The sequence below is a fragment of the Schistocerca gregaria genome, chromosome 1 (genome assembly GCF_023897955.1).
Source record: "Schistocerca gregaria isolate iqSchGreg1 chromosome 1, iqSchGreg1.2, whole genome shotgun sequence".
NCBI classification, from domain to species: domain Eukaryota; kingdom Metazoa; phylum Arthropoda; class Insecta; order Orthoptera; family Acrididae; genus Schistocerca; species Schistocerca gregaria.
Window position 1 is genome coordinate 497,377,901 of NC_064920.1, and position 16,368 is coordinate 497,394,268.

At 40.0% G+C, this 16,368-nt stretch overlaps 1 protein-coding gene across 2 annotated transcripts in view; it reads right to left on the reverse strand.

The window, feature by feature from the left end:
* LOC126353939 (intraflagellar transport protein 122 homolog) overlaps positions 1 to 16,368 on the reverse strand; it is a 247,092-nt gene that overhangs the window by 38,220 nt on the left and 192,504 nt on the right. For both annotated transcript variants that reach the window (XR_007565246.1, XM_050003221.1), the window contains exon 23: positions 9,930 to 10,094. Coding sequence is in view for 1 of the 2 variants with exons in the window: in XM_050003221.1 (XP_049859178.1) it covers positions 9,930 to 10,094 (165 nt within the window). In the remaining variant the exon portion in view is untranslated. The remainder of the gene's footprint in view (positions 1 to 9,929; positions 10,095 to 16,368) is intronic.

The following is a 16,368-nucleotide window of genomic DNA, read 5'->3' on the forward strand; positions in this document are numbered from 1 at the left end:
GTACCACTACTGAAATAAGCCCTTCATATTTAACTGTTGGTCCCCCTCTACCTGGCTGTACAAGTCGGTTCAGAAGTGAAGGGCATGCCATTGTGCCTATTAGAGTAATGCAGTGTTCAAACCAACCTTCAGGTTGAGCAGAGCTTTCCTTGCTTTACAGTTTAACAAAACCAACATAAAAATACTCCATTGGCAGATAACCTTAGCATTTACACTACTGATGTGACCCATTTTAACTGACTCTGCACTTGCCAACAGAACCCCCTCCACCTGCTAACATGTGGATGCACTCTACATAAGCAGTAAAAGCTGAGAATGCATCAACAGAAACTCTTAATATGCAACACTTCCTCCACTGTACCAAGATTGCTAACACTACTGGATATGGATGTCTCATTGATGTGATTATGCATTTCATTCATGATAGTGATGCTAAAAATTGACTGAACAGAGTAAGAACCCAGTGGTTGCTAATGACTATCATCAACACACTTTAAATATAGTCTCCTAAAATGTTGGCAGAATGTTGCTGGACATTCAAAGTCATCTGAAAGTTTTAGGGTTAACTCTGAGTAAGCTTTCCATTAGAAGATGGAATAGTTTTTCAATCCAGCATGGATCAGTGAGGGTGTGTAGAGTTTTGAGAATTAGAAGTTTTGGAAGATAATACGAAATAAAGTTCATAATATTGCAGCAGACTGACAGCTTTTTTTTACTGAGAAACTGTCAAGAGATCATCAGAAGACTTTTTCACCTTTCTAAACATCAGCAATTATTGCAGCAACAGCTTACCAAGAGAGGCTTGCAACAAACTGTAGACATGTAATAGGCAAAGAAATATCAAAGAAAATGAAAAAATAAAATTTATTTTGAAGTGATTTGGAAGTTGAAGATAATGTGGAATCATGGAATCACAACGAAGTCATTTACCAAAACTACAGGGGAATTAAAAACTTTTCAATTTTTGCTAAAGAAGATTGTGACCTATCTGAAGACAGAGAATGTATTTTGTTTAGTATGTCACAACAGCAAATCTCAGAAAATCCAATAAAATTTCCACCAGATGTCTGAAAAGAAATTGTTCTGAAAACTAATTTAAAAGCAACAAAATGAACATTTTTTAAATAATTAAAACAGAGCATTAAATGTCATTTCCAATTTTCTATTATTTGTAATGCTTTTTATTCACAGATGATAGATAAATGTTTTTATTCCTGTAAATGAAGAATGCTTGGAATATCTATTTGTTTGTTATTCACAAATAGCACATAATAATTTTTATCTGTAATCATTCAAATAAATTTTGATCAAGTCTGCTGGTAAGGGAAGTGCATACTGCAAAATCCTAGGGTGTGAAAGTAAGTGCAAGAGCATGATATCTGTATGACAGAGCACTCACTTGCTCAAAGGCAACATTCGTCATCTTTGGCAACTAAGTTTACTCATATTCATGCTCTCTCCTGCAAACTGCAGGCATGTGCAGATTACATGGACAGGCCATGTGTTAACTGGGCTCTAGCGGTCTAGCAGTGCCCATCAGCTTGTTCATGGGCAGCCGTAGCTATTATAGGTTACTCACCACATAGTCCGACAACATGTGTTCCACGCAGGCGCAAACCATCATTGCCAACGAGTATACGGCAAGAGCAGTAATGTCAGTTATGTTACAGCTTGGCTGTCCAAACGTCACCTGTTTGCCCAGTGTTGCCCGTGTGTGGGCACCCAAGTTAAAACAGCCTCCCATACTTTGTAGTCTTTCTAGTTCTGCTTCAACTTGGCTGTACATGGTGAAATGCACTGGATGTGCTCTACAGAACTTGGACACTGTCGACTGCGTTAAGGATAAATGGTCTCGGAACCTTGTTACACAACCTGATGTAGGTTCAAACAGTTGCTTATATTGCGCACATATTGCACTTGGTCTTGAACAAGGAAATCAAAAAGTGCAAGTGTGTTTAAGCCAAAAATGTTAGCTGTTATCCAAGAGTTTACTAATGGTACAGTTAATCGACACACTACACTTCTATACTAAGAGCAGAAACAGATCTGACACCACAAAGGAGTTCGACTGTCCACTGTATTTGAGCATCCTGCAGCTGGGGGAGGAGCCAATGTGCTTGTGTGTGTGTCCACATTAATCAGGCACACAGCTGTGCCAGCACTCAACTACAAGTCTCCTATTGCACTAATTTCCAGCTGCAGTATGAGCTTCTGCATCCCATTTGCAGCTGTTTTGTTGTCATCCACTGGCCAAGATAGACATTTCCTCGATGTAGCAGTTTGCAGCATGCAGAACATGTGACAAAATGGAATGATAAGGGATGACGTCAGTTCTTTGAGCCTTAATCTGAACACTATTTTATTGCACTGACTTTTCTGGGGCTATTTCACAACAACCAGGAAGAAACTTTTGTATGAGCTTCTGTTTGCTTTGGGACATGCCAATGGCAAATGATGTGGCTCTGATTATGCATGTCTATCAATGATGAAGGCAATGGACCACTAAGTACTGATTTAATAACTGAATCTCTCTTTGCCTTGCTACTAGTTGATTGGATGCTTGATAAATTGGATGGTTGTCATGAGTTAATTGTAGAACAGAATGGTAACTGTTATTACTAAGGAAGTCGACACTAGTAGTGCGGTGAAACATAACTTATGCCGATGGTGTTTCTTTGTGAGCTTTGGCAATTTTAGTACATTTTTCGGGATTTCACATTAATTTCTCCATCATGAGATAGACATGTAGTAACATTAAGGATTAATGATTCCACACGTGACATGCTGCACTGTTTACAGCAATAATGAAATATGCTTGCTAAGCCTAATAAATCAGAAGTCCATGCTCCATACATCTGCTTACATTGCTTGACATATCGAGTAAATGCAAGCCTAGTTGCAACTTGGTGGGTTTGATGGCCATAATAGCCAGTCATCAAAACACAAACATCGAAAAAGCTCAAACTTTTGTGGTCCACAAGTGAGCACAGATTTTGCACTACTTTGTACAATTTATTACTAAAAAACAGTAAGAGACTTGCCTTGCAGTGAAGAGCAAAACTATGTAAATAGACCTCCCAATTCTTATTTGCCACACCAAGGCCAGCAAACGACTAAGGGAAAGGCAATGATATTGCAGCAACACAATGTTGTTGGTTTTTCAGTAGTTATGAACAGCAATACTGTTGTTTTTGAAATTCCCACTGTCTTTCGTGCTGTTGGTGTTACTGCTGCCACAAGTTTTAAATTCAGGATCCATGCTTCACACGACATTGTTGCACAGTGAGAAAACCTACATTACCACTTTTCTGTCATATTTGGTGTAGGTAGTACACAGTTTATGATCACTCGCACTAGCGGTAACATGGAGACCATTTGAACAAACAGGCAGTTCCTTTGCCAGATGATGGCAATATCCACAAAGAGAATGGTTAGCCAGAAGAAAAGTCCAGAATGTAGCAAAAGTCATCATAAATGTGCAAAAACAGTAAAGGTACTGACTCAAGAAACATGGACACAAGTCAATCACTTTACTGTCAATGGCAAGTTAGCCAGAAGAAAAGTCCAGAATGTACTAAAATGCCAGAATTACCTTAGGGCATATGATATTAATTCCATCTGCAACAGCACCATTCCACCAGATCGGAGTTGACCTCTTTGGAAGGTTCCAGAAATCAACAAATGACTGATGAATAATAGTCACTCCACAGTCATCAAAGGCGTGCCAGCTACCAAAGCTCCAGAAATTGCAAGGTTTCTTGTAAAATCGTCATTCTGAGGCATGGAGCATCTTGGACTGTGAAAAAGTTTCCCAGTTGAGACTAGTATCAGAGGTTATTTCATGTTGCGACAAGATCCACAGGGTGACAACCGCCTACCACCCACAGAACAATGGCCTCACAGAACTCTTTATTAAGATGTTGCCAGATATGCTCTCGATATACACCGACGTCGAATGGAAAGACTGGGACTGGTATACAATAATGTCTGCCAGTCACATTTAACATAGAGAAGCAAGACACTACAGGATTCACACTGTTCTTTCTGTTCCACAATTGTGAGGCTGAAATAATGGATACACCGTTTCTCTTACAACCGGATAATATTCAGGACGACAATGAAACACCTCATTAACGGGACTAAAGAAGCAATAGAGCTGGCTTGCATACGGTCCCTGGATGCCGAGGAAAATGACAGCAAGTGTTGTAATGCCAAGCACTAGCCAGTGAAATACAGCCTGGAACACTTGGTACGGATTTTTACACCTTTGTTGAAAGTCAGAGAATGAGAAACGTTACTAAAGTACCATTTTGGGTTGTACTGTATCTTTTGTCTCTTGCCAGCTGTCATATACAACACTGAGGATTGTGACCTTCATCAAGAAGACAAAAGAGCACGGATGTTGTCCATTCTTCCATATGAAAACCAGTATAGTCCAGAGCTATTGATCAATGTGGAGTCTTCTCATTCCAGGAAACTGAAGGCCCACTTCACGAACACAAAGTTTTGACAGGAGGGGCTAGCTTCAATGCTCTTCATAGTGAAGAGATGTGACAATATGAGTGAAAGGATACTCTAGTGCTGCTGTATGAAGGACCACTGACAAGATCTAGAGCCAGGATGCTGTAGTTGGTGACAATGAGAATTTCTGAAACAACAGGTCACTGTTTCAGCAGAAGAGGGAGGAATGCTGTGAGCTATGCTGCATGTAGATGGAGTAGCGTTTAGCATCACTGTCTCGCATGGAGCAGATCACCAATTCAAACCCAATCACCAAAAATATTTGTTTTAGTATTTACCATTTGTGGAAGGTTCTTGAAATTTCACATGTTTGCCTATTCTGGAATATATATGTTTGTATAAACAGCAGCACTCTCCATCGAGGGGGGGGGGGGGGCAGTACTGTTTTACCCGTATGTTGGTGTCCACAATAAACTTGTGTTGTACTTCACTAATGACCCTATATTTGGATTTGGACTTGTGATTGCGGTTATGGCGTGAAAATATATTGAACTTGGAGCTCAGTACTGACACAATGGTTGTACAACCTTTTAGTTGATAAGTGCTACTATCCTACATTGGAGCTAATGGAGAGAGGGAAAAGAAAAAAAGAAAAAGATAAAGAAGAAGAACAACACCAACATTTATCTGTGCATTTAACTATGATATTGCAGTAGTTGTACTAAAATAATCTCACAGCATGTTTTTAAAACTTTTCAGTGTTAAAAAACAAAATGACATCATTTCATTCTTTTGTATTTTTAATTTGCTGCTGTATAACAACTTAAAAACTATAAACTGATGCTTATCACTTCATTCTTTTGTAGTTTTAGCATCTATTAAATTATGTTATGTGACTTGCCTTGCAGTGAAGAGCGAAAACTATGTAAATAGACCTTCCAATTCTTATTTGCCTCACCAAGGCCAGCAAATGACTGACAGAAAGGCAATGACATTGCAGCAACACAATGTTGTCATATTTGGTGTAGGTAGCACACATTTTATGATCACTCGCACTAGCGGTGGCATGGAGACCATTTGAACAAACAGGCAGTTCCTTTGCCTGATGATGGCAGTATCCACAAAGAGAATGGTTCGCCAGAAGAAAAGTCCAGAATGTAGCAAAAGTCATCATAAATGTGCAAAAACAGTAGAGGTACTGACTCCAGAAACTTGGACACAAGTCAATCACTTTACTGTCAATGGCAAGTTAGCCAGAAGAAAAGTCCAGAATGTACCAAAATTCATCATAAATGTGCAAAAACAGTAGATGTATCGACTCTAGAAACATGGACTCAGGACAATCACTTTACTGTCAATTGCAAGTATCAAAGGATTCAAACAATGGTATAAACTGCTGGACTACTGTGGGGCCATAGTATTTGCAGACACACCCGTGTCAGTGGATAGGCCCACATGACGGGCCTGCTGCAGCAGAGCCCTCTGCGGGAGTGAGCTGTGGTCGTGGTAAGATCTCTCCTCCATACTGATAGACAGGCTGTGTGGGAAATCTGAATCACTGTCAGATACTACATTTTGCCTCCTTGTTTAGGGTTCACAGAGGAGTTAACTGGTGCAAAGGTATTCAGGAAGGACCCATCTAACATAAAGCTAAAAACTAGGAATCCCAAGAACTTCAAAAGAAAATTGGTTATACAAATTACCTGAGTATCTACACTCAGGATTTGAAAAATTCTGTTAGCTACATTGCAAGTAACAGCATTTGTTGTAAAGATATGTGACATGTAGTATATACTGAGTAAACCGGACTCAGTATTTACAGATGTAGATAACGATTTCCTTTGGAAAGTACCAATGCATTCAAGTAAATATTAAGCTACCAAGAGAGAGATGACAAGCAGCTGTTTAGTATAACTGATGATGCAGAAATAGTTTTCAAAGTAACGGCTTCTTTTCTAATTTATGGGAGTTGTTCAATAAAGAATAATCATAATGTTGTTTGACGACACACTTTTACTTATCCTCATAATTTTGATGGCCCTTCTGAAAATAGCCTCTCTTGGATGTGATGCACATGCCCAGCTTTTCTGTCAGTCTGCAAAGACATGCTGTAAACCATTTTTTGGAAGGTCCTTCAGAACAGTCTCCTCAGTCTTCAATACTGCTTCTTATAGTGCAAAATGCCTCCCAAGAATGTTAGGGAAAATAAAAAAAAAAAACTCACATGGGGCTATAAGGACTATAGGAAGGATGAGGGATACACTTCATATTGATTTTCACAAAATATTCCGGAACAACATTGGCAACATGCAGCTGTGCATTATCTTGTTGCACTATCCAGTCTGTTTCACTAATATGTGGTCTTCTGAAATGGACTTGCAAAGTTTTGAAGACATACCTGTAGTGTCAGCAGTTATTGATGTATGTCTGTGTGTACAGGTACAGAATGCCAACAGAGCTTTCCATGAATATCAAAAAATGAAATGTCCTTAACTCTACCAGCACGAGCAACTACTTATATGCTTCTTTAGGATTTGGTGACGAAGAAGATTTACACAATGAGCTATGCTGTTTGCTCTCAGGATCATAATGATGTAGTCAAGTATTATCAGCTTTGCAAGAAACTCAAGAGCTTCCCCTAACATCATCTTCTACTACATGTAGACCTGCACACAATTGTCTTGTCCTTTTGTTCTGGGATCAGCAGCCTTGGAACCCATTATGCACAAAAACGTCTCGTGAAAATTTTGTCACCAACTTGTGTGTGGCACCCAAATAAATTTTCAATATTTTGGAAAGAGCTTTTAGGATTATTCATTGATCATCTCGTAGGGTTATCCACTGATCATCTCTCACAATGACAGCAGCAGTGTTGATGTTTTCTTCTGTAAGAGAAGTAATTGAAGTGCCAGGTTCACCTTGCTTTCAAATTGATTGTGTTCCCTCTGCAAGCAAATTAAACCATCTTCAACGGTTGCTATATGGAACAACAAACTCTCCATAGGCCTCTTGTAACACTTCATAGGTTACAGCTGAATATCTGTAGAGATGAAAGCAGAATATCAAAGCCGCATATTGTTCATCACATGTCACCTCCACTTAGCACGTCACTGGGAACCAGCAGTACCACCAATGGAATTAGTACCGGGTGTTTGTTACACGTTAACAAAATACCACAAGATTAAATTCTGTCATAAGAAATTATGATAATTCTTTATTGAATAGCACTCATACTTGACAAAATTTAGTTATCGCAATCATAAGTGGTGTGAGGTTATGTAGTGATGGTTTATTGTCAGTATGGTATACAGTTGGGGTTTCTATGGTTTGTGTGACTTTTGTTAATGTATATCTTGACTCATTTCACATTCCCGAAGGCTCTCCTTCTTGATCTAGTTTATAGAACACAATAAATGGATTCATGGTATTAAGAATGGATGGTACAATATGGCACAGTGAAAGAATAGCCAGGATCTCCTTGTAGACAACTGATTAAGTAGTTAACCACTGTCACTACATCATTGAAATTTAGGAATTGTTCCTTATGTCACAATGCATTGTTGTAATTCTCAACTTTGTTATATTAGTGTAGCCCTATTACTGCATAGCGTGTTTCTATTAGGTAGCCACTAAATGAAAGGCAAGCAGAGAAGAATCGTATGATACTACTTTCAAGCATAATATAATTCTTTACAGTGAAAAATGTGGTAACAGGAGGGCGGGACCAGAGTTCAATGTAGCTACTACTACTACTATTACTAGAAATAAATTCCCTGGTCATCCCAAAGGAAAACATTCTTATGCTGAAGCAAAAGTTTTAGAATTCATCCATGAAAAGAGGAACAATGGACAACATGTGATTAGTGACACAATAAGAAACAAAGCAAAATAGGTGGCTACAGTTCTTAATACATGGAGGCAATAGTTTAAGGCTAGCCATGGATGCGTTGATCGCTTTATGTAATGGGCAGGCTTACTTCTACGACCCCATTGCAACAGTATGCCAAAACGTTCCATAAACTTTTGAGAAAAAACTTCAAACAATTTCAGTGCTATGTTACCATGTTTTGGAAAGAGAAGAATTTTTCAATGGGCGAAATAGGCAACACTGATGACATGCCAATTTGGTTCGACATACCATGTAATTACATGATTTATAGAAGGATTAAAAGAAGTTACCACCAAAACATTAGGGTGTGAAAAACAGTGCATAACTGTCAAGCTGGCAGTCACAGCAGATGGGCCCAAACTACCCCCTACTTCAATCTGCGAGTGAAAAACAAGCCTCAAGACCCCTAAAAATGAAAAGCTGTTCTCTGATGATGCAATTATTCGAAGTCAAGAGAAGGGATGGACGACTGAAACCTTAACAATTGACTGGGTCTGAAATGTATGGAACCTCTGTCTTTGTGGGCTTTCCAGACTACCATCAATGCTTTGTCGTGACACATTTCATAGTCATCTCACTGATGACATAAAAAAGAAGATCCACAGTCTTGCCAGTGACCTGGTTATTGTTCTTGGAAGAATGACTTCTCTGTTACAACCCCTGGACATTAGCATAAATATACCTTTCAAAGGTTACATTCATGAACAATAAGAAAAATAATTTTGTGAGCCAAACTGTGAACTGACTCTGACAGGAAAAATTAAGTGTGCTACACCTCACATTACTACACACTGGGCTTCGACTGCCTGGGAAAGCACTGAAGCACTAATGGTCATAAAATCATTCAAGAAATTCTGTATTTCAAATACTCTGGATAACAGTGAAGACTATGTGCTCTGGAATGACACCAGGGTGATGAGAAAAGGGGAAATAAATCTGCTTCCAATGTAGACTCCTCAGAGGATACAAGTATGATGATATTAGTGAATAATGATGAGTAATGCCTGTAATTTATGGTATGTTTGTTTTGCATGTTATGTAGGTAATCACGTTAGGGATTCTTTTTTAATAATGACTGTGTCGCTTAACAATGGGTAGCTTAAAAGTAGTAGTTGTTTTGATTGATCATGTGCACATCCCCTGTTGCGTAAAATAAATTTAGCCTACCAGTGATGTGTCAACAAACTCTCTTTCTATGAATTTAATTTTTAAAATTGGGGTGCAGATTACATTCTATGGTGCACTAGATTCATATGGTTACAATATATCTGGTATTTAACTAAATATTTCTTTCTGTTACGTATGAAGTAAATGGGCAGCATGGAGTCATTACAAAGTCCATGAAATATGTAAATAATTATACTAACTGTACTCATCTGTCAAATAATTTGCACCCAATTCAAGTAGCACACCCCACAAGTAATTTCTGTAGTACTGATAATTTTTATGTTATGTAATGAAACATAATGATCACATTCTGTCATGTGGTAATAGTAGAAGATAAATTCAATCCTTGTAAGAAAGTATAAAATAAAATTGAACATGCAATTTTTGTGTTTGAAATGTTTATATTACCTACCTTACTGCATGATGGGCACTGTGTTATCTGCAGATCTGGGAGTAAATTTCGGTAGAACTGGAACCTCAAGGGTTTTGGCCGTTTGCAGATGAGTACACTTCCTGGATCCATAGTTTTTAGGACAGCTCTGCTAACAAGCACAGGCACAAACTCACCAGTTTCAGTCTGGAAAAAAATATATATATTGTGTCATGTAAGAAATTTTTTGATATAAGATAAATGGGAATTACATTGACATTTATGCTGATCTTTATCTGCCATGAATATGAAACAAAAAATTCCGTTGACATTAATTGCAGACACTTCTATGATGCATTAAGATATTGCTCATCTAATATTAAAAACTTACAAAACTGTTTACAGAGAAGTGCTTGAATTTTCACATTAAATGTCACTTTTTAACATGTTTCAAATATAGACACTGACAGAAATTCAAAACTGTACACTCTTTACAAAACATTACTCTCACGTTCAATATAGAGATAGATAAAAAACGATATTAGAAAGCCTGAACAAACTGATGATGTTCTCCTTTAAGATGCTATATATTATAGCAATTACATTGTTAACTCTGTAGGCACAGTTTCACTTGTGACATAGCGGTGCTGGGATTGTGTAGTGCAAGCAGGATGGAGTAAAGGTAACCACAAAATAGTTGAGGCATTGACTGGTCTAGAGGCGCATGAACGAAACTGGATAAAGAACCTAATGGTGAAAACACACACACACACACACACAAACAAACACACACACACAGGCAGCTACATTGTCCCAGACAGTTGTGTCTTGTCAATGAAGTGCTGGACCAATATAGCCATTTGGGACAATACAACATTGTATTTGTGTCTTCCCCCGGTATTAGTGGGCTTAGAAAAAAAGAGACTGCCTGGAAGCTGAGCACTATTTTTAACTTTTTGTGTGCCTGTTGACTGTTCAATGTGTTAACTACAGGTTGGGTGTTTACTTTTAATCAAGCTATGGTTGTTTCCAGTACACTGGAGAAGTTTTGCTGTGAAACCCTTACACATCCTCCACACAGTTTTGATCTCTCCCCACGCAATTTCCATATTTTTGGAGCCATGAAGATAGACATTCATGTCCATCAATTTGCTTCATATGCACAGGTGCATTCCTGGGTACAATCAAGGACATTTTCCCATGAAGGCACTGACACTCTCGTCTCTCAGACAGATAAATCACATTTGCCACAAGTTCACCCAAGTGAAATTCCCTGATATTTCCCTGGTTTCTAGACAAGTTTTAGCATTTTTCCCTAAAAAATTTTGAGATCTCAAGGGTAAGTTAAGACATAAATTGACAATCCGTCTTTGCAGCTACAGCACAAGAAACAATAGTGCAAATAAGGAAATACATATATATATATATATATATATAAAACTTGCAAGTAGATGGTATTTCCTGATGTGAGCAAAAATCTTAAGTACTAACATCAACATATGTTTTTAGATAGAGAAAGCAAGCCAAATGATACGTGTGTTTAATTAAGACCAGTGATGTTATTTTATTGCAATAAAATGAAACACATCTGGTAGCAAAAATACGCAATTCCTCGGAGTCGCAAGAAAGATTTAAAATACCTTCATTGATTTCAGAAATAAACTCAGAAAAAAGTATGCCTCTTGAAAGAGGTGTATAAGGCAGGCAAGAATAGTGTAAACCAACACTGTAGATGACCACTAATAAAATGTTGGTTCTTCTATGTTCGTTATTGTCGGTTATTACTCACTGTGTTACATCTATTATTTTATGGGTATTGTGTGATTTTTCTTCCGAGAAACATATGAATACACAGCTTGCAAACCACCAGTGACTTACACAATTTTCTTCTCCTTACTGTCCATACTTTCTAATGTATAAAATACTTTTGAAGTGCAAAATGTACTAGAACAAATAAAATGCCAAACTGCATAATGTTCTTGCAGTGAGACAGTCACAATTCCTGAGATCCATTGCCCATGGCCTCTGGCGTGCTGAGGAGTACCACAGTCCTGGGTCCATGGATAAACCATGAAAATCCAATGCATTACACCACACACAAACAGACTCAGCCTGCGGACAGATCAGTGAGACTACATTTGACAGACAGAGCCTGCACATTGCTGGGAACCAAATGGTTTCAGACAGGCGTACCCAATCCATTAAAGATACCCGCAAAAAAAGCCTGTGGTTTTGGCTCATCATTGAAATCCAGTCATGTCATCAGCTATTCATGAACCACAGACAGCATGTTGACGAAATGAGACCATGGTGAGCAATTCATGCAACAGACAAGTTGTTCATATAGCGGAGATGCTGAGTTGCAGATATGCACAATGGAAAGACTGTCACAAATAAAGCTTCCGGCCAGTAAAGCCTTGGTCAAAAATAGATCACACACACACACACACACACACACACACACACACACACACACACACACACACACTCTCTCTCTCTCTCTCTCTCTCTCTCTCTCATGCAAATGCAACTCACACACATGACTGCAGTCTCAGGCAGCTGAAACCACAGTTTGGTTTCAATCATAGTGCAGTTTCAGTTGCCTGAGACTGCAGTCACATGTGTCAGTTACGTTTGTGTGTGTGTGTGTGTGTGTGTGTGTGTGTGTGTGTGTGTGTGTGTCTGTCATCTATTTTTGACAAAGGCCTTACTGCTCAAAAGCTTTATTAGAGACAGCATCTCCACTGTAATGGTGAGTAGTAACTTTCCTTTTCATTACATTCTATCCTGGATTTCCTCTCCAGGGGAACACCACTTTGAAGAAGCACTGTCCATGTGGGTGGAGAGGCTTGTGTATCCGAGTGAAGCTGTGGGCTATAAGTAGAGGACCTACTGCCGCAGAGGCCTTAGCTGATGAATCAGTCTAAGAGTGTTCCTGTCTTCCTTATCCACTCCTAGTCCTCACCCAATTCCCTTCCCCTGTGCAGAGGGGTGCATGGCACATGGGAAGATGTGTCGCAAATGGAGCCTCAGGAATATCTGGTGGCAATACCTGGTGACCTCCCTGAGTAAGTAGCCTTACACCGCACGTGGTTTCCGTGGTGTGGACTGTGTAGATCCCCAAATCCTGTGGGACCGAGATGGACACGACTGATGAAAATAATTTAAAACAAACTGAGGAACAAACTGAGACCTCAGACACCAAACATCGGGGTCAGGACCGATGGAATGCACTCCCACTACTGAATCAGGGTCTAGACCTGAGCAAGAAGTGGGAACTGTAACTGAGAGGTTGAACAGATTAAAGCCTTATCTGGGGCCCAGAGGAGGAAACTTCTCAGGGAACAGAAACAAAAAGGAGGACAAAAATGGAGGGAATTAAAAGTGCTTGAACCCAAGATTCCCAAGAAAAAACTGTCTCAGGTTGAAGAGGAAATGCAGACTCCGTCAACGTCAAAGACGGGTAACACGAGGATAAGGAAGGAATCTAAGAACCCCTCCTCTCGGTTTTTAGGATGGCAGTTATCCAAGAAGGCTATCCACTGGTAAGCATCACCTTGCAGCACGAGGGGCTCGTGCAGATGGCCCTCTTTGAAATAATGGGGGAGACGCTCGTCCAGGACCCAAATTCAGGAGGGTCTATCTAGCTTATGGTGCTCTCATTTTTGTCTGTGAGGGGGTGCATACAGTGGAATGGCTCAAGGACAAGGTGCCCATGATAACCCCATGGGAGGATGTGAAGCTGCTGGTCAAGACAACAGATGAGATTCTTAAGACCGCAAAAACATCAATATGGGTACCAAAGATTCTTAAGGATGTCTCTCCAAAGACTCTGTTCGAGAAAATAGAGGTCCGTGACCCAAAAGTCTCGACAGAGGATTGGAGAGTAATCAACCAGAAGGCTGTATTGGAAGGACAAACCCTTTGGTGGTCAGAGAGGAGTCCCTGAAGGCAATGTGAGAGCAAGACCTGAAATTGTTTTTAGGGTTATTGCAGATTGCCATCAGGGTAATCAAAGACCTCAAAAGCAATAATGGCAGCAAGATGGAAACTTGAAATGCTCCAGACTAATAGGCCACAGACTAATGGGCCCCTGCTCCCCTGAGCTGTTGCCTGGGAAGACAGGAAGTGGATGTGGCCCTGGTACAAGAGACCTACTTATACAAAAGAGGTGTATCAGGCTTAGGTGGTACTGGAGGTAATGCTGATTTATGCTAGAAATCTAAGAAACTCCAGAACATGCAATTATGTGAGAAATGGAATTTATTTCATGCCAATGATGGATTTATGTTCCAGGGACTTGGTGACCATCAGGATGCAGCAAAGTGAGGAGGGTATTACGTGGGAAATTGTTTTGGCCTTAGCACACTTTCCTTATGAAGACTACTCTCCTCCTTCTTTGGAGGTGAAGAGACTGACGGAAGCTTGCCATTGGCAAGGCAACCAACTGTTTGTTGGATGTGATACCAATACCCAGAACTTAGTGTGGGGCACCAAGGACACCAACAGCAGAGATGAGTACTTTCTTGAATTTCCCTTGTCTAACAACCTGGAAGTCCTAAATAGGGTTGACGAACCTACATTCAGGTATAGCAGAAGGGAAGAAGTAATTGACATAACCTTTGGTTCCATGATGATTTGCAGCTATGTCAAACAATGGCATCTGGTGTTACAGCCATCCTCATTGTACCACATGTATATTAAATTCAAGGTTGAAATGGGAGTCAGACAGACCATGGCCCATAAGAATCCCAGGAAAACAGACTGGGAGATAGGAGGGACCTTGACTTAAGCATACTGGAAAATAAAATATCGATAAGGAAACCAGAAGAGTTTGAGGAAGTAGTGGATGCTGTAACCTCGGCCAAAGTGACCTCATACCAGGACAACTGCTCAATCACCAAGAAGTGCACAAATAGGAGTGTGCCTTGGTGGAACAACTTGGAAACACAAAGAAAACAGATATGAAGACTGTTTAACCTTGCAAGACGTAAAGGACAATGGGCAAAACCTTGCAATTAGACAAGCAAAGGAAGCATCCTGCAAGGAATTCTGTGAGGAAGTGAAGGGCACAGCTGCTCAAGTCTGACTTCACAAAATCCTCAATAGTGTACCAAATAATCCAGGAGGTATGTTGAGGAAGGAGGATGGGGAATATACAGAGACAGCATATGAGATGCTGGAATTGCTCCTCAAAACTCACTTCCATTAATATGCTCTGGTGGATAACAAAGACCAGAATGTGATCCCTGAGAGACAATGGTTCTCAAGTATTCGAAGGGAGGACTAGGAATTGGCCAAGGAGTGTGTTGACTTCAGTAAAATCCAATAGGTGGGGGGAACATTTCAACCATTCAAGTCACCTGGACCAGATGGAACCTCTCCAGCTCTCCTGCAACAAGCAGGAGACGATCTTATAAGAGTCCTATGTAGGTGTTATTAAGGGTTAGCCTAGCAGCAGGAATCATTATCAATGCCTGGAGGGCAGTGAAGGTTGTCTGTATTCCACAACCAAGGGAGAACTGATCCTACCAAGGCCAAGGATATGATACCAATCAGCCTGTGCTCCATTCTTAAAACGTTGGAAAAACTGGTTAATGTACATGTTGGGGAGAGGAGGCTAACTAGGGATCCTCTACATTCAAACCAATATGCATATCAACCAAGTGAATCATGTGTGACAGCTCTCCACCAACTCACTGAGTAGGTGAAGAAAGCACTTCACTTTCAGGAAATAGCCCTCTGCATCTTACTGGACATCATTGGGGCTTCTAGTAACACAACCTTCGATTCCATGGTTAGGGCAGCAGAAGTGCATGACCTAGGGACCACTATATGTAGGACCATGCTTAGTGAAAGGAAGGTAGAGGCCACCATGATGAATAAAAAGATGGTAATTAACACCACTAGAGGTTGTCCACAAGGAGGAGTTTTGGCCCCTTTGGTGTGGAATCTAGTGATGAACAAACTCATTGAGGAACTAAATTCCAGTGCTTTTGCCAAAAATATGCAGATGACATTGTCATAGTAATACTTGGCAAATTTACTGACACAGTAAGGAATAGGGCACAAGATGCACATGACATTGTGCAAGATTGCTGCAGGAAACAGGATCTAAGGATTAATCGTAAGAAGACTGTTGTAGTACCATTCACAAAGAAGTATATCCAACACTTAACTTGGAATCAAAAGCTTTTTGATGAAACTCTACCTGTGAAGGGGATAGTGAAATATCTAGGGGTAACCTAAGATGAGAAACTAACATGGACTCCTCACATTAAGAGCATCTGCTTCAAGGCAAAAGGTACTCTAGTGAGCACCAGAAGAGCTTGTGGCAAAAACTGGGGCCTAAGCCCCAGAGGTATGCATTGGATATACACCACGGTGGTTAGACCTAGATCTCCTAATGTGCTGTAGTGTGGTGGAAGAAGGCAGAACAGCAGGTTGCAGCTAAGGAGCTTGATAAGGTGAAAAGACTGGC